At 47.6% G+C, this 19,189-nt stretch overlaps 1 protein-coding gene across 4 annotated transcripts in view; it reads right to left on the reverse strand.

Moving 5' to 3' along the window:
* Positions 1–19,189, reverse strand: part of PFKFB3 (6-phosphofructo-2-kinase/fructose-2,6-biphosphatase 3) — a 69,428-nt gene that overhangs the window by 25,502 nt on the left and 24,737 nt on the right. For 3 of the 4 annotated variants that reach the window (XM_053922355.1, XM_053922356.1, XM_053922354.2), the window contains exon 1: positions 1,328–1,460. The exons of the other annotated variant lie outside the window; for it this stretch is intronic. In XM_053922355.1, the coding sequence (XP_053778330.1) occupies positions 1,328–1,403 (76 nt within the window). In that variant the 5' untranslated portion in view covers positions 1,404–1,460. Of the gene's footprint in view, positions 1–1,327; positions 1,461–19,189 lie in introns of those variants that run through there. 4 annotated transcript variants of the gene reach the window in all.

Here is a 19,189-nt window from a genome sequence, read left to right on the forward strand (position 1 = left end):
TATGACCAAGGAGCACCACAGGGCCGGCCCTCCCCACCTCCTGGGGCACATGGGGTGGGGACAGTGATTTCAGACCTGGGCAAAGCCCAAGGTGGCGAGCTGTTTGAGCTGTCACCATGGCCGTGATGACCCTGCAACCTGCAAAATGTGACAGTAGGGAAGGTCAGCAGGCTACCTCCTGCTCAACTGGAGCCATTGATGTCTGGAAGCCATCCCTAGGGTTTGCACTTGGGATTCCAAGTTTACCTCTCAGGCAATCTAACCTGGCCTGGGGCCAAACACCCAATACTGGGTTCTACTCCATCCACCTGATGGACTCCGGGGCACGTTACTTGCATGTCAACTTGGAAGAGCGGTGTTGCCTTCAAACCATTGGAACCACCCTTTGAAGAGGTGACTCCATAGCTAGGGACGGAAACAAACGTAAATCTTTCAAAACATTTATGGCCAACGACAGACGGGCAGGTTGGTGAACTGCCAGCAAATTCCAAGCACGGTGTGTGAACGCGCGAGTGAAACGGAGCCAGGTTCCAGAGCAGGATCGCTTGTGGCCCCAGCACAGGAGCTGGAGGTGGGAGCAGAAAGGAGAAGAAATACAGAGAAAAAGAGAGAGATTAAAAGAGAAAAGAGAAATATAAAGTGAAGTAGTAGAAAATTAGAAATAACAGAAGAGAGACGCGGGAAATGGAATACAGAGAGATGAAAGAAGGCAGAAATAAAGAGAGGCAGGGAGAGGAGACTGAAACATACAAAGAGATTAAGAAAGGCAATGGAAATAGAGGTAGAAAGGGACCTAGAGAGAATGGGAGGTAGAGATGGAGTGACCCAAGGTGACGACGAGTGTACGAGCGGCCGTGTCCCTTGGCTGGATTCAACCCAGAAGGCGCCCAGGAAGGTGGCCGAGACTGGGGAACACGCAGGAACCCCTTCCCCAGCGTTCCGAAGCAAAAGCTCCGTGCAGTACCCTGCGCTTCCCGCCCCAGGCGCTCCGGGGGCGAAGCACCGGCGCCCGCCGCGCAGCCCAGGAGTGCAGCCGGCCGGGCCAACGCACTGGCGAAGCCAGCCACGGGAGGCGCAGCGACAACGGTGGAGCCCGCGCGGTCCCCGCCCCGCGCCACCGCCAACCCCGCCCCGCGCGCCGGGGCGGAGCGGAAGGCGCCTGGCCCCAGCCGGCGGAGACAGCTCTGGAGGGAGGCACTGGGCCCCGCATCTACGCGCGGGAGGAGTCGGCACAAAAGCGCCCCGCCAGCCCGCCGCACAAAGGCTTCGCTCTCCACGCGGCGCGCCGCTCCCCTGCAGCCCGGCCCCCGCGCACATCTGCACTCACATCTAGGCAGCGAGGGACGGTGGTCGACCGGGATCCAGATCTTCTGTACCCGGCTCTGAGTCAGCTCCAGGGGCATCTTCACAGCCTGGACTCCGCGGCCCTCTCCTTGCGAAGAATTCAGATTTGGGAAAGCGAGCGGCGTGTTGACCCCCCGAAACAAAGGAAAAGAGGGGTTATGCGAGGGAGCGCGGCTCCGGCGCTTTCTCTAGCGCGGCTTTTTGGAAACGTGCTTTGTGCTAAATGATGAACGCTCGCCCGGGATGTGAGGCTCCACGAGCGCTTCGAAAGGGAGGTGGATCAGGGGCTGCACCTGCAGCTTCCGCAAGGTCAGGCTCGTCCACTTGGGAAATCTCCGGGATGCTCGGATAGCAGTGACAGCCGCCGTCTCCGCGTGCCAGCTAGAGTCCTCCACGTTCCCCACCTGCTCGCCTCGTCTTCAGCTCTGCTAGGATACCCAGGGCTCCGCCTGGGCTTTTAAGAGTCCGGCTGGCTGCGACGCACACGTCAGCCTAGGGGCGGGGACGCATTCTTTGGGTTCCAGCCCCCACCCTTCACGTGGGGAGGGGGTAGGGAGAGGCAGAGAGCGTGCAAAGAGGCGGCCTGCTGGCGCCCCCTGCAGGCCAACGTCAGTAGTGTGCCCTGCTCCTGCAGATAACGCCAACCCAGCCTTGGCTGAAGGTCCTTTGCTCCAAGAGCCTCCTCCTACCATCCCCTAAAGACTACGAGCACAACTTCCCAGACTAATCGCCTCAATTATACTGTGAGGAAAGGAGCGGAGCTGTCCAGTGGTCCTTGGACCCGCGCAGCCGAATCACCTGGGAAGCTAGTCATGCATCCTACTGATGGCTTTTCTGGGAGTGGGACGCCAATATTCTGCATTCTTAACACACAGTCTGCGTCAGGCACAGTCAAGTTAAGGACTCTCAGGTAGGATGCTGACAGCGCCCGGGGGGAACGGCTCTCTGGTTCGCTTCTGGCTAGAGCTGCTTCTTGATAATACTTGTGAGCCTCACCCACCGTGACCCGCGCCACCGACAAGGAGGGGCCTCTCGCGGTACTTCGTCCTCACCCCGCCCGCTCTCCTGAGTCCCGTTGAAACCCTGAGATGTCCTGAACAATGCTCTCCCAACACCCAGTCCCGAGACCTGGAATCAGAGCAGCGCCTGAGAAGGGGGTGGAAACTCCCCGGAGGCAGTACCCAAATGGACCCAAGTATCTTGGTTTTCATAGTCACCACTTACAATATTTTCAACGTGCCTTTATTTCTCCTAGTAGAAGAGTAAATAAAAATACATCGTAATAGACCCGCAAATGATTACTTGACTATAAGCCCCAGAATGACTATTGGGAGGCAGCAGCAGGAGGGGTTTGATTATGCAAATTCATGACACGTATCCGGCACAGCCTTACTGCAGCTCTTTCTCGTCAGTTTTGGGTGTTTATTGTGTCCTTTTTGCCACCCTGGTCCTTTCAGTTTTGCAGCCCACGACATGCGACAGTCGTGTAGTCAGGCCTGTGGCTGCTTGTGAAGATCTGGAGCGCTTTTCGCGGGGACTGCCACCAGCACGAGGACATTACATGGCTGTGCGCGATGCATCAGTAGAGAAGGGATACCCTGCTTTGCATAGGTGCATACCTCAGTCTCGGGTTGGGCTGTGATTGCAAGGATGTAGGCGGCGCTCCCTGAAACCCATACTGCAGCGGCATAGTCTGAGCAGAGGCTGCCACACGTCGCTCACGTCCCGCATGGCTCTGCTGGGGCTGTGCCCGATCTCCTGCGGCCGGCACAGCTGCAGCCGACACAGCTGCTCCTGCCCCGCCCCGCCCAACCTCCCCTTTTCCCAGCTCTCCAGCCAGTCCAGAGGCCGGGAGCGCGGAGCAATACCACCTGGCGGGGGCTCAGAACCTCCCTCCCCCACTGCAGCTTTGCGCCCAGCCCTTCCCGGAGTCTCTGCTCTCTTTCCAACAGCTTTGCTGACTGTTGGGTTTCGGCCCTCGGCAACCGTTCGGAACCCCGAGTGTATTTCATCCGTATTGTTTTCCTGCAATGGGAGCAAATGCCAGAGATGACCCCCTATAACGCCCCGGGGCGAGTCTCACTCCACTCTTTAAATAAAAGAGTGCGCAGATTCAAAGAGACGCATTCGCAAGCGAGCGCCCGCGCCTCCGCGCTTCCGGGAGAAGTTGCTGCCCCGGGTTTTGCTGCAGTCAGGAAGGGGAGCGGGCTGTTTGTGTGACAGCGGCTGCGACCCTAGATGTCTGCGCCCTTTCCTCCCTGGGAAGAACCAGGGTACCTGCATGCTTGCTACTTTCCCACTGGATATTTTCACATACACTTCCAAACGGGGCAAGGGAAGGCGGCGGCATTCTTCCATCCTCTAAGTATGCAAACAATTGTGCTGGGTTTCAGCTTAGGGCGTGCAAGGACCAAAAACTCAAAGGCACATCTTTAATCTCCTGTCAATAACGTGTCTGCCCAGGGCCCAGCTCTGAGGGCACGAGGCAGGAGACGTAACTCTCAGATCCCAGCTTAAAGCATTCGCACCGCCACATAGACCCCGCACTTTATCTGCCGGTGTCAGTGACGCCTTAGGCGGCCATTGCTGCCCCCCAAAGGCTTCGTTCTGCCTCATCACTTCCTGCACCTGATGGGTGGCAGGCAAACGGAAGTTCACTTAATCCCCGTCCCACTTCTGCTATCAGGGAATGCATGGGGGGAGGGGGAAAGGCAAGGATGAATTCAGACTTTAAAATAACTTGACAATAAGCAGGGTAGCTAGAGTTGGTGCTACGCTTTCAGCCCTCAAGTAAATTAGGGTAGCATCCTACCCAAGATAAAATTTCTTCACGGCAAAAACGTTTATAAACTACCCAACTGCAACTAAATACTTTGGTTCAGAATTGATGTTTAGACATCCATCCGTGTAACTCTTCCCCTAGTTCTGCTGATGGCTGCACTTTCCCCCAGCTGTCTAGGGCTTTTTATCAACTTCCTGGTCCCCAAACTGGTGATCAGCAACTCACTCCTTCAGAAAAGGCTGCGGAGAGTACAAAAAACAAAACAAAACAAAATTCTCTAGTACAAAGATATTTTTAAAGCCATGACAGCTCTAAGCATTAGGGGAGATTCTGCTATCCACGGCACCATTGAGGCTAGATAATCCCATCATGCTTTAAGTGAGTTAAGGGGAGTTTAGAGATTACAGCGTTTAAGGAACTAGGTCGAAGGCCAAGAAACACAGCAAACTGGGAACTTTTTTCCCCTACTTGACTCAGACAAGCTTCCCCAGGGGTTGCTGAGTGGAGCCCTGAAGCTGGTGACCACACTGATTCAGCCCTCTCACCCAGAACAGTTGAGCTGTTTGGCAGGAAAGCACAGGGAAGGAGTTTCTTGGGCAGTAAGTAGTGCCTCATGGAGGTACTGACAGAGGAGAATTCTCCCCCCGCCCCCAGCCAAGGACATGCTTATGGATTTTAGAGAGGGGAAGGGAGGGAGAGAACCATCAATCAGTTTGCCTCTTGTACAGTCCTCAAGCTAGGCATGTGCCTTGACTGGGAATTGCACCCTCAACCTTTTGGTTTATGGGACAATGCTCCAACCCACTGAGCCACACTGGAGCAGACAGGAGAATTCTTTAGCTAGGTCTAGAAGCAGAGAATGGATGTTGGAAGTGGTTTTTCTCCATGGCCTCTCTCTGCCCAGTTCCCTCCGCTGACCAATCCATGACTGTTACCGCTGCTCCCTGATGCTCCCATAACAACAGCAAAAAGCAACCCCATTTCCAGGATTGGGTGCCAGCTAGCCAGACTGAAACAATTAAACCATGCTAGTACCTACCTCCTCAGTGAGAGAATCAGAGAAAAAGAAGATGTGGCAGGCTGTGAGCAAACAGAGCTGCTAATTAGACACAAAGTGTCGTCATTTGCTCCGGTGAACCATCCCATGTATAAGACAGTGCAGTGAGACACCAAACAAAAGACCAAAAATAAACCTTCACCTCACCACCCATCCAAAGACAGGGAAGAGGGCAACTTTTTAAAAGAAAAATGTTTGCCCCTCATACGTGAATGGAACACAGACACAGACATCCACACGATGCTACAGTAGCTGATTAAAAACCCAATTCAAAACGTGCACACTAAGGTTTATAGTGCCTTTACTCATAATCAACAAAATGTGAAACTGGCAAGATGCCTTTCAGTAGTAGGTGAATGGATGAATACATTGTGGTGCATTCAGACAATGAAGTATTATCATAGCCATCAAGCCATGAAAAGACAGGAGGAAACTTAAATGCATCTTACCGAGTGAAAGAAGTCAATCTGAAAACGTTCCATACTGTATGGTTCCAACTTAAGACATTCTGGGAAAGGGGAAACCATGGAGATAGTAAAATATCAGTGGTGCCAGGGCCTAGGGAGGAAGGAGGGATGGATAAGTGGAGCACAGAGGATTGTTAGGGCAATGAAACTACTCTGTACGATACCAGGATGGTGGATACATGTCATCATACACTTATCCAAGCCCACAGAATGCACAATGCCGAGAGGGAACCTAATGTAAACTACGGCCTTTGGGTGATGATGATGTATGTACCAGCATAGGTTCATCCTTTAAAAAAAATGCATCCTTAAAAAAGTGATGGTGAGAGGGGCGGGGGGGGCTGTGCATGTGTGCGAGCAGGCGGGTGCGTGAAACTATACTTTCCTCTCAATTTTGCTGTGAACCTAAAACTGCTCCCCAAAAATCATTATGTTTCTTCAGATGTCACGTACACTCTTCTCCAATCAAGGAGACTTAATGCTGTGTTGTGGGGGTGTGAGGACGCTTTCTTGGTGGCCACAGCCTGGCCCCGGATGAATAGACACTGTGCAACTGAAGCCCCACTGAACCGTCCAGCCAGGTTCCTCTGCCCGGTCCATGCTGCCCCACTCCCTGCCTCTCCTTGCCTGAGGGCACCCCCGGGGCTTGGGAGCGAGATCTTAAAACTGCCTGTTGGTGTTTCATATCCAGCATCACGCCTGGCGACTGCTTTCAGAGTATGTACACTTCTGTCAACCTCCCCACTCAATATCAAGACATATATTATTTGTGTTTAAAAGTATTATTTTATGACTTTAAAATATTTCTGCTTTTTAAAAAACAGATATTCTGTAGTCTAGATAACAGTATGGTACCAATGTCAATTTCCTGGTTCTGATACTTCACTCCAGTCATGTAAGATGTCTCCTTTAGAGGAAGCTAGGTGACGGGTTCATGGGACTCTGTGTTCTATTTTGTAACTTCTTGTAGTTCAAAATAAAAAGTGTAAAAAAAATTAAAATCAGCCGTAGCTCATTTTGCTCAAACCTTGGGGCATGAATGCACAGATTGTACAGGCACTGAGGGTGAGGGGAACTGGCAGAAAGGTAGCCAAGATTTGCATGTGTTTTTTTAACACCTTTGCTTCTTGCATATGACACACGATACAAACAGAATTTGCACAAATCCTGCACCTGAGAAAAAATGGAATCAAATTCAAGCTATGTTTTAATTTGTGGGATGATTCTATTTCTGGGCTTTGCAAAGATTTTGGAAGAGTATCAATGGGTTTGTAATCTTTGTCACCAATTTACACACATCAAACAAATTGAAGAAGTTCTCCGTTGAACTCTTGACAATCTCTGACAATCGTGCAGAGTTCCACTGAGGACTGACTCCAAGAGGTCAAAGCTGAGCCTTTTTTTTCTGATAGGAGAGGAGGCACAAAAATAAATAACACTCGAGAAGCTCTCTGTCCGTCTTCTTCTGGTACCCAGCATTTATTAGATGCTCACGAGCAGTACCTGTGTGTCGGACACTGCTACACTGGAGGGTCCAAGCAAACTGGAACCTCAGTCATCTTGGGTCCAGCCAGGGAGGAGAAGCAGGTGAAATGGCTGTCATCATGGTGTCCTGTGCTGAGCCTCAAGCTGAGTATGACAGCGACATAGCTTCCAGGCCCAAGAACTTATAATTTAAGACCAGAGCAAGGAAACATACACATATTAGGATAAAACTAGGGAGCTAAGACAGAGGTGTTAGGGGAGGCAAGAGTATGCCAAATGCAGGCTATGGATAAATCCATGTGTCTGCTCATAAGTGGCCCAGATCAGTTGGGAATTTCATATCTGTCTCATTGTTCTTCACTTTATCTCTGCTGAGTCCAAGAGAACAAATGGAACTAAGGTCAAGTTCTCTCATTTCTTTCTACGCTCAGCAAGTATTCACTGAGAGCCAGCTGCTCCAGGGACTGTAAGTCAAGTAATATGTGGTCCTTGTCAAAATTACATATTCGCTTTTGAATTTTATAGAGCCCCCCCATCTCTCTCCTCTCTCTCTCTCTCTCTCTCTCTGTCTCACGTGCACCTCCGACCTTTTTCCTTAGAGTTAATGAGCCTGAGACACAGAAATACTTATTACTTGCCCGTGATCACATAGTGAATAAGCCAAGGAATAAAAATCAAGATCTTCAACTAGCCTGGCAGTCCTCCAACTTTCTCCCAACTGAGTTACTTTCCAGCTAGAATGTGCAGTGCTCTCCCAAACAGCAATGCCAACAACAAAATTTTGTGTGCAAGTAGTTTTGATGAGAATCTCTAAATTACTTAGGATTTGGTTATAATATGAGAATAAGAATAAGAATAATCTTAAGAAACTATTACAAAGATTAATAACTAAAAACTTTCAAATGACCCTACAATGAAAAATCCGACTTAACATAGGAAAACAAAGAGCTAGCCTCTCAAAGATTCACAGACCTTTACATTTTAGCAGTTAACCCTAGAGAGTCCCTGCCTTATGATGGAGAAAAGGCACGTGGTCACTACCCTAGGAGAGCCAATTTTAAAAGAACTAACAGTTTTATGAGATGAAACTGAATCAACCTTAAACAAAAAAATGTGGAGGAGGAGGTCGTGGGCCTTTTGTGTACTTCTGAAAGGTTTTAAGATGTCCTAATTTATTAGTAAGGGAAAGAAGACATAACCCTACATCTCCGTCATTCAAATTATTAGAAAAATCTCAAATCAATATTGTTAATAATACACTTTTACAGAATGGCGGCCTTCCCCAAGTGTTCAATAGGATGCCGTCTTCCTGAGCTCTGGGGCAGCGCAGTCCCATAGGAGCTACAGTCATAGCTGAAAACTTTCCAGCAGTAAGAAGAACAGGCAAAGCTAACATCAATGCGAAGTAGAATGGACAATCCGCAGGGCAGGAAGGGACCTTCTTCATATTCATCGATGTATCCATCCTGAGTCTGGGTTTGACCCGCTGTACTGGAGTAGTTTGCCCAACTCTAAAACAGGGACAATACCTACCTATAAAATTGAGTTTTCATGTGAGAAGCACACAGCAGAGTACCTGGCAAAGTGTATGCTCAAGGTTTGGTAGCCAGGAATTCTGCGCAAACCAAGACTTCAGATTTCTGTAGAATTCATGTCAGTCCCTCAACTCGAAACCAGGAGGTGGCATCTAAGCTAGAAAAGGAAGGGTTTTCCCTGATTTCTCCTACTCTCCCACTCCATCTGACTCTGTGAAATCAATCACGTGTTCGGGAGGTTCCATTCCTTTTTGTATTAGTCAGTGTTCTCCAGAGAAACATACGTACACGTATGTACATGTAAGAGAAGACTGATTGGCGACACTCTCCCTTCCGGGAGCGTGCCCACGCCTTTCTCCCCTCTCAGGAACGCATCTCCTAAACTCTAAGGGCCCCCATGAGACTTGCAGCCCGGGGAACAATGGGACGGCAGCAGCTCGTCCAGTGCCAACCCCATGAAGCTGTCGCCAAGGCCCCCTTTTCTCTGACTTTTCAGTGAAAAGCAGCCCTGCCTAGTCTCACTTCTGTCACTGTGACTGTTATTTCTCGGTGAGCCGAAGCAGCCCTGCCTAGGTCTGTCCCATCCTATGAGTCCTGATCTGAGTCTGAGACGCAGGAGCTCTGCTGTCTCAGGACAGGAGGAGATGGATGTCACAGCTTCCGCAGAGAGATCACTCTCACTCTCTGTCTGTTCGTTCTATTCAGACCCTCAACAGATAGGATGATGACCACTGCCTTTGGGAGAACCATCTGCTTTTCTTAGTCCACCTAATCAAATGCTAATCTCTTCCAGAAATATCCTCACAGACACACCCAGAAATAATGTTTTACCAGCTCTTTAGCCCAGTCAGGTGGACACATAAAATTAACCATCACATTTGCCACTAGCCACTCTCCCCATCTTCCTTGGCAGCAGAACTTCAGTTTTTAGCTGCCCAGCTACATGGTATTTTTCAGACTTGCAAGTTAGACATAGCTGAGTGGCTAAGGTGGGACTGCAGAAAAAGGCTCATTCCATTATAAGACAGTGTTACTAGCCAGACAGACATTTCTTACACTGAGCCAAATGTATGTATCTTCCTGTACCTTCTCCTGCTAGTTCTCATTCTGCTGTTGAGTACACAGTAAGCCAGTGTGCTCTTCCAGCCCTCAGGCATCTGTGAGCAGCTAGCATGCTCCCATTAAAACATGCAAACGTCAGGCTGTGAGGCCCACTGCTGGGCTTTCAAACAGGGTAAACACAGTTTTCACACAGCGCAGAGCAAAGCCAACCAAAGCGTGAATTTGCTTCATGACGTTAGAAGAATCAGGTTCCAGGGAGAAGTTAATGTTGAGTGACACCATCAGGCTTATGGCAAATACTGAAATGAGCCAGAACTCAAAGTTACTAGGACAAAAAGCAATTCTAGTGAACCTACGGATAATCTAGGTTTAGATTCTCAACGACTGAGAACCAGACTGGCCTGGGCTCCTGAGCTAATTCAGTGGGTGTGGGGGGCAAGGATGAGACAGGACAGTGTGAGGAAGGGGCTCTGGGCAGGGAGCTACAGGCCTGGACCCTACAACTGACCTTGTCTATAGCAGGTTGAAGAACTCTCTCTCTGGACCCCACATCCTTCTTCTGCCAATGAGCCATCTAGATGTCCTCTAAGCACTGTTTCCACTTCTCCAGTGAAATGAAATGTCAGTGTAAACTTGACACTAATTACTAAACTATAAGCAACTTAAAACAGGGACACCTGTTCATCTTTGTATCACCAGAGCCTACTACAGTGCCAGGCACAGAGGAGGTGTTCAGTATATGTTTGTTTGCTGAAGAATGATTATATTTGCGATGACTCAGTGTGGCTCACATCACAGGCTGGAAGTAGCTTCCATAACTGCTTCAGGAAACACAGGGTTTGGAGGTGAACAGATAGCCACTCACTGTTGCCATCAGTTGGTTCATCTGTAAAATGAGGATAGTAGCTGCCCTGCCTACTTCTAGAGGTGGTTATGAGGACCAAATCAGATATGATTAAAAATGCTCTTGGAAACACTGTGAAGTACTCAACAAATATATGAACATCAGCATTTTGAAATTGTCCAGGTCCTCCCCAGGGTGGGTGACTGAAATACCTGAACAGATACTGGACTGCTCTGCGATCTGGTCTCCACCCCTTGGTTTCCTCAACAGATCAACTTCCTCCCCCCCAAACACACACAAAGGTGAGGGGAGGAGCTGAGGACAGCTGAGGATCAGTGAAACAGAAACTGACAAGAAAAAAAAAGGGAAAGAAACTGACACCCAAACCCCTTTCTGCTGAGCATGGAAAGCGCCTCTTGCCCTGGCGCTGCTCAGGGGGAGCGCAGGTTGAGAAAGTGGGGAACGGGCACTGTGTTGCAAGGCCCGCTTACGCGCTGCGGTGCTGCGGTGCGCACCAGTCTGCGGGGTGGTGCAACTCTGAGATTAGCACATCGGAGCTGGCATTCTTTCCCTTCTGTTTCCCCTCGTACTGCTTGCTGCTTCTCCCAGTGCAACGCATTCTAAAAATAGAGCCCGAGCAAGGAAAAACATTTGTTTTAGTTCAGGTTTTAGAAACCATTGCTGACTAGATATTGAAAAACCTACCACGGCAGGGCTGTACTAACAATGTGTAGTGTTCGGATTACAGTTGAGGGGACTGTAATCGCCCGTGCTGAGACCACACTGCAGAACTGTGTTCATTTCTGGGTGACATCTTTTACAGGAACATTAACAAACTCATATTCCTCCAGAGAAAGAAAATCTGGATGTTCAAGCCACCTGGAAGCCATGCTCTGTGAGAAATAGCTAAGGAGCTAGATATGTGAGATAGAGAACAAGTATACGAGATAAAATGATAACCACTCACAAATACAGGAGCAGCTGACTTGCACTGTGTTGCTCCCAGGAACAGAAACCACTTTGCCAGAAGACACAAGGGAGGTAGTAGCTTCGACTGCCCCACAGCAAACAGCAGTGGGGTAGAAAAACAGGAACTGCCTCTCCCCTTAGGATTCCCTGCAGCAACTACATGTCCTGTGGTCGAAAACTTTGTAGAGGGTTCCCACAAGAGCTGGCAATCAAACAACTGGCCTCCGGCTAGCCCTGCAGATGGGGCATCCTATGATTCTGCGGGCGCCTGAGCCCCAATCCCAGCTCACCAACTTGACGACTTTGAACAGGACACTTCTCTGCACATCAAGCCTGGAATGATCTCATGACCTCAATGGTCCTTTTCTATTGTAAAGTCTTTAAGTCTAGAACTGCAATATTAAGTGAATCTGGGTATAAAGCTGCTGATCTAGTATTTAGTCATTTAATCAACCTAGTATACTAGTAATTAGTAATACCAGTAATCTAGTATTTAATCAACCTGGGTAGTCAAGGGGCTCGGGGCCATGGATTGGGTGGGGCATCCCTTTGACAAGCCCTTTGGAGTGCAACCTGCTGGCATTACCATGTGAACTGTGCTACAATTTCTCTCCACTCATATCTTGGGGCAATGGAGATTATTATGGCACCTCCCAAGCAAATCAAAGACTCTAGCTTAAAACTCCAGACTAGAAGTCTGACATCTATCCCAGTATTCCCTATCTAGTATTCCCTATCTAGTGACCATTGAGACCTCAGGGAGTCACAAAAGTGTGAAAAGGGGGTCCACATTCCAAGTAGAAACAGTGTTGTTTCAATATTTAATTTTTTAATCAATAAATACAATTGTTAAAGATTTTTCCTGTGGTAGCCTTAAAGGCATGCCAGTCTGATCTCCCTTTAAGAAAATCACCTGCAAAGAGTACAGATAAATGAGTCTCCTGGGGATCTGTGGCAACATCTGCCCTGAGGCCATGCCCCTCCTGGCAGCTCCCAGGCAGTGACTAAGCTCAACGGTGAACCAGGGCCTGGCCATTTCCCCCCACAAAGGGGCTCCTCTACAGGGAGCTTTGCACTGAGCTCCCTACAGGGCCAGCTGAGAATTCTCAGAGCGATCCTGTAGTGCGAGGCTCTCCCCTCACCCCCACTTCCCTCCCCCTCGCCTTCCACAGGTATCAGACCGGCAACCTGCCCCCTTTCTTTTTCACAAGCATTAGCCCAATAAATCTGTTGCACTTCCAGCTCCATCTTAATGTCTGCTTGGCAGAGAACCAAACCAATACATTTTACAGTAAAATAGAATAGCTTGAGAGCATCTCAGTGTGTATCAAGTGTGCAGAACTTAAGGTGCAAGATGAGTGTGCTCCTGGCATTTGGCTGACTTATCACTCAGATGAGTTATCACTGGCCACTGTGATGGGTTTGGCCATTGTACAGCTTCAGATGGATTTAATCTCAGTTAACATATACTCATAATGGGTCACTGCTGAAAGGTGGGAAGCATAGAAAACGCTGATGTTGAAATATGAATCATGAGAAAATGATAAAGATATGTCAAAAAAGACACAAGAGCCTACTTTAAAGGGTTCCATTGGCCAAAGCTGGCACATTCTGAGCAACACAATGAATAATACTAATAGATTATAACCCTGAGAAGAATTGGAATCCCCAAATCCATTCAACTGTAAATAAAATGAATGAATGAATGAATGAGGGCAAGAGATGAACTAGCTTTTCCTTACAGCAGAATGTCAACAAATAAATGGAGAAGGAATGATGGCATTTCTAAGTCACCATTTGGTAATCACCATAGTAATAATTACTTCAGACAAAAATCATCAAGTGGGTGAAAGTTTGACAAGAACTGGGATACATGTAGTCTCAAAATATCTCCCCCCAAAGTAGTTATTAATTACAAATAAAATAGTAACCTTACAGTAGCAAAACCTGGTGGACACCATCCTATGTGAGGTTTCCACCACCAGGAATGGGAGAGATATCATGTGTCTCCTACCTGATGAACTGAAGACACTTCACTGTTTCTCAGGTGCTCCTGCCAAAAATGCAGAACCTGAATCTAGTCATAAAGAAGCAAGAAAGAAACCCAAATTCAGGGAGACTTCAAGAAAGAAATGGCCTGATACCAAGGAAATATTTGCACACCCATCCATGTTCATAATAGCATTATTCCCAGTAGCCGAGAAGTAGAAGCAACCCAAATGTCCAGCCACAGATGAATGGGTAAGCTAAAAGTCTCTACATACAGTGGAATATTATTCAGCCTTTAGAAAGGAAGAAAATCCTGCTATATGGGTCCTTGAGTCCATCATGCTAAATAAAATAAACCAGTCACAAAAAAAGACACATACTGTTATGATTCCACTTATATGAGGTACCCAGGGTGCGTGAGAGGACAGATAGATGGATGTATGGATGTATGGATAGGTAGATAGATAGATAATAGGTAGGCAGAGGAATGAGGGAAAGATTGAAAGAAAATAATGAAGCAAATAGGATAAAATGTTAACATTTGCAAAATCTGGGTGAAGGCTATCCTGGAACATCTTGCACTATTTTTACAACTTTCCTGTAAGTCTGGAATTATTTCATAATGAAAAATAAGTCCCAGCTTCAGCAGTACACATACCAAAAAAAAGGAACTTTAAAACTCAAGCATTTTAGGTTCATGAGGACCATAAAATGGTAAAAATTCTGCACATTCACCTAAAAAGGATCTTCCTCAGACTTGGAAGTTGCATGCGTCTGATCAAAGTCCTTATATAACAAATCAATGACATCTCTAAAATTTCAAAACCCAATATTGAAAGACAAAGTATAATGACAATTTTCAACAGATGCCTTTCAAGAGATACAGTCTTCTATTATAAAGAGAGTAAGAGAAGATATTAGGCTCTGCACTCAGACGAGACCAACGCTTAAACTTCAATCTCCAACCCGGAATGTACAATGCCATTCCTGAATTTATCTGTCATATTTTCCTTCCACAACTAAGTTAAAGAGCATGAGTTATGTAAAATATAAAAAGTTGAAGATTTATTTCAATTTATGTAGAAACACCGTTCACTGTGGCCTCTCAGCCACCTCCACATTTCTTCCTGGCTGATTGAACCTTGATGTGGCAGATGGGGGGAGGCAGAGACCACCAACTTCAAGATAAGTTGCCCCCCATCCCCTCCGCAGGGGTGAGTTCTGACTGGGCTCGTCCACCTCAGCCCCTTACCAGTAGCTTGTCTGGATGTGATCACGTGACCAGTTCTTTGCACTAAGCCATAAACAACATCCTTCTGGTTTAACCTACTGTTGGTCAGGTATTCTGTTACCTGGAGCCAAAAGCAACTCCTAACTAGCAAATATATCATGAGGTTCACCAAAATCTGCTAATACCAATCAGGTCCTGTGCTAAACCTTTACATATATTTTCTCAACAGCTCAACCAGGTAACTAACAGTGTCACTGTTTTTCAGAGGGGGAAATCGATGTTGAAAGGCAAAAAATCTTTTACCAGGTCACACAACAGGGATTCTAATCCCGATGTGTCAGATCGCAAAACTGAAATTAATCATGATATTAACTATTGTGCCCCACTGGCCTCCTGAAATGAGACCTGTTTTAAGGAATACACTTATATGAACCTGGTTAAAGGGGGAAAGAAAAGAGGAAGAACGGCAGGGCTGGGGTAGAGAAGGTCTGCTAGGGAACCTCAGGCAGGAGGGGCCACTGGACACCCCCCATGTCACCCAGAGGAAGGGCTATCTGGGAGCCCCCACCCCCTCCTTCTAAAATTTAACTTCCCAGCCAGTGAGCCTGAGGTCAGCAGCTTTCTCTTCTCCTCACTTATTTGCTGATGCTGAAACATTTGCCTGGGAAGACACAGGCTGTCATTTTTCAAATGGACTTTAAATGCAAATTTAGATTAAGTAACACTTTAATAAAAACAATAGAATACAGTAAATATGTCACTAGCCCATTAACAATTACCAAGTGTAAGAGAGGGAGTCGTCTGAGTCCTTCCTTTTTTTTTGAGAGGGGAGGGGTGAGGTAGCAGTTGTGCCAGAGAACTCAGGGGCGCCTCACTGGAAGTTGGAGAGAGAAGAAGAAATTCCTGGGTCCCGGCAGCTTAACTTTGGGTCAGCAGGAGACAGCCCAGGCTGTACCTAGATGGGGGTAATTCTGTCACTTCCTGCAATGTGTTCAGATGTATTGACACATTATGACACACCAAAAGGAGCCTTCTTCCTGAGGACTCCGTAAGGGAGAGGTCCCTGTGTGTTGTCTCAGAGATGAAGCATCCTTGCTGGAAGAACACATGGACCATTTGCCCCTTTCTACACGAAACAGAGAACGGAACTCCTCGGCCCCTATAACATCAAGGCCTCTAGGGGTACCATTTGGAGGGTTTTGCCTAAAATGATGACACAAAAGTGGGTATCACACATGTATTAAGTAGTAAATAGAGGCCACAGGCTCCCAACAGTGTGCACCCCAGAACTCGAGACCAGGTCAGACACACTGGCCACTGGACACTAAAGCATCCATGTAAAGTGGATGAGTTAAGCCACCTGCACAAACAGCCCATCCTGGGATGCTTTGTAAATGAGTTACAGGTAAGCCCAGCAGTTGTTTCTGTAACAATGAGGGATCCAGTAAGGATGTATGGGAAGAACTGGAAGGCCTTCTGGGCAGGTAAGAGACTCACCAGGAAGCCATCTGGGACATGATCTATTCACCTTAGTATTTCTTCCACAAGAGTACTCACATAAAGTGAAAAACTGGCTTCCTGGCTATTTGAAACAGGTGTTTTATGTTTTGGGTTTCAACAAATTGAGATCCCAGGCTGATACGCTAGTCTAAAGGGGAAAAAAAAGAGTGAACTCACAAATCTGAACATTTAACCTAAACCATAATATAGATACCGGTTTTTAAAATCAATGTCAAAAGAATCATCCAGAGAAAAAGTCGAGTCTAGAATGAGTGAGCCCCTCACAACTGGTGTTTCTGCCATGCCTGCAGCCTGCTTTCCAGGTGGCTGTGACAAGCCATTTAGCAGCCATGGAACTTTTTTATGGTTTCGTTTTGGTTTTGAGAGTGCATAACTGGTTGACCTTCTGAAGGAAGGCTGGATAAATTTTTAGGACAATAAACTGTCAGGTAGTTTCCAGAGAACGTTCCCATCACCTGCTATCATAGGATGGAAAAGTCCCCTGAAACCTCATTTATCCCACCCAGTCCCCTCACCCATCAGAGAGTAAAGTCCTCAGATGACAGCAGCAGGTGTGACATGTAAGGACTAAGTCACCTGGGGATGAGACCTGTGTGCGCACATGTGCGCATTCTCAGCTCTGGTGCTCCAGACCCTGCAGGGCTTGCCATGTCCACTTTTTGAGCCTGAGACCAACAGGGTGGGGCCATGTGGGCAGACAACCACTCTCGCTGACCCTGCTGTGCAGCAAGTGGGGACCTCGGGGTGTTGATAAAGGATCGCACTGTCTGGCAGAAATTCAACCCTCCCCCTCCTGGCCCTGGCCCTGGCTCCAGCCCCTGGACTGGACCACAGACTTCACCCACATTTGGGCACCGTCCAGCGGAGACAGTGAGTATGGGGCAGTCTCGCCTTCCTTCTCCACTGGCTCCCACTGGCCTCAGAACAAAGGCTCCATACCTCAGCCTGGTGTGGCAGAGCCTGGAAGAGACCCTAAGCCTGGGAGTGCCGGGCAGGGACATGCTGCATTTCCATTTGTAGCCCCCCAGGCGGGAGCTTGCAGCTCTGCCAGTCCCATTGCAATTAGACTGAAACACAGAGCCTGGCATGCAGAGCTGGACCAGGGAGATGCTCGGGAAAGGGCCAGGCCTGTGGGTCAGGGGGTTCTGCTTCTCCCAGAGTGGCATTAAGACTCAAGGTGCCCTACTTGTGCACCGGACTCCTTCCCATCGGCTGCTTTTCCTTCCCATTCCCCTCTTCTTGTTTGTGATGCACTTTCACACTTGCCCAGTCTCACCCCCTCACATATCTGATGCAACACTGGCAGAGTTTCAGGAGCCTTGTGCATTGTAGAAGAAAAAGAGTTCCATGAAAAGAAGCCTCACAGAGTGATCTGATCATAAGTTCCTAACAGGGCAGGTCAGGGTGGGTAGTCACGCCCCAGGCATATAACACCTTTAATAAAGGGGCTTATCTTTGCAATAAGCAAGCCCTGTCCACTGTCTCTCTGCATCTAAATTAACACACCTTTGAAATAATCACCCTCAACATAATCTTGTTGACTATCTTATAATCCAATCTCTGCCTTGCTTTTTCCCACCTCCACGTAATCTTTGCTCCTTAATTTCAAATGCATAAGAGCTGCAAAACTGTTATTCTCTAGAGCATTTTAGATCTTGCTCCCCATCATACGATGTCAACTTGGCTTCAAATACATTCTTATAAAAATTCCCTAGATAAAAAAGAGAGAGAAGGAAAAAAAATCCCTACAGGTTTAGATGTTTCTTACATCGGCATAGGCGTGGTCTTTAGGCACAGAAGGGAACGAACTGAGGCGGATGATCAGAAACCTTTGAGCAAAGTGTAAGGGATTTGGACAAACAGTCCAAAACCAGCACAGTGCCAGACAAGTTCAAGCTTTTGCCTGCTTCGTCTTCATCTGCTGCTCCTCCCCGTGGTAACCAAACTGCCTGGGCTCGAATTGTTTCACTGCTTACCAGCTGTGTGGCCTTGTACCAAGAACTTCACCTCTCTGTGCCTTACTTTCTTCATTGGTAAAATGTGAGATAATGGAGCCCAAGATCTTTTTCTCTGCCTTTGTGATGTGTGCAGTTGACTCTTTTTTGTCATGTCTTCTCACAAGACGTTCAGGATCTAGAGCAGGGGTGTCAAACTCATTTTCTCCGGGGGGCCACTTTAGCCTCGCAGTTGCCCTCAAAAGGCCGAACGTAATTTCAATTCCTTAACAGTTAAGGAGTAGTTACATTTGTACAGTCCTAACATTATTTTGGCCCTTTGAAGACACCTGCGAGGCTGATATGGACCCTGGTGAAAATGAGTTTGACATCCCTGCTCTAGAGGTCTGGTCAAGAAACAAAAGCAGAACTGGCCCATTCCCCAATGGATTCGGATGAAACTGCTATAAAATCAGGTACAACTCCAAGAGGAGACAACAGAGAAGAACCAAGCTGGGTCTGTAAGGAATCGCACAAGAGATGGCACACTTAGTATCCAGTTTGCCTACGTCTTACCGTATCACTGGAAAGGTCACTATCTAGACAGCTTGGTGTGTTGTGTTTTATTGGGATATTATCGGAAGAATGATTTTATGTTACTATGTTTCTGCACTAGTAGGTTGAACCAGTAATAAACATGTGAGACCTTTAAAAAAAAAAAAGAGCCCAAGAAGTATTAGCCACTTTTACTCTTAGCCGATAAATTCATAATAGCTACCTCTCATTGAATGTGCCAGGCATTGTATTAGGTACTTTAAACAGATTATCTCTAATCTTTGTAACTACCCTACCAGGTAGGTACTATGGCTGTTCTAGAGATAAGCAAAGAATCTCAGGGAGATTAAATAACTTGCTCTAGGACACTGAGAGTGGAAGTAATGCAGGCCTTACAGAGGCTACCCAAGATAG

Source organism: Desmodus rotundus, chromosome 4 (genome assembly GCF_022682495.2).
Source record: "Desmodus rotundus isolate HL8 chromosome 4, HLdesRot8A.1, whole genome shotgun sequence".
Classification (NCBI taxonomy): domain Eukaryota; kingdom Metazoa; phylum Chordata; class Mammalia; order Chiroptera; family Phyllostomidae; genus Desmodus; species Desmodus rotundus.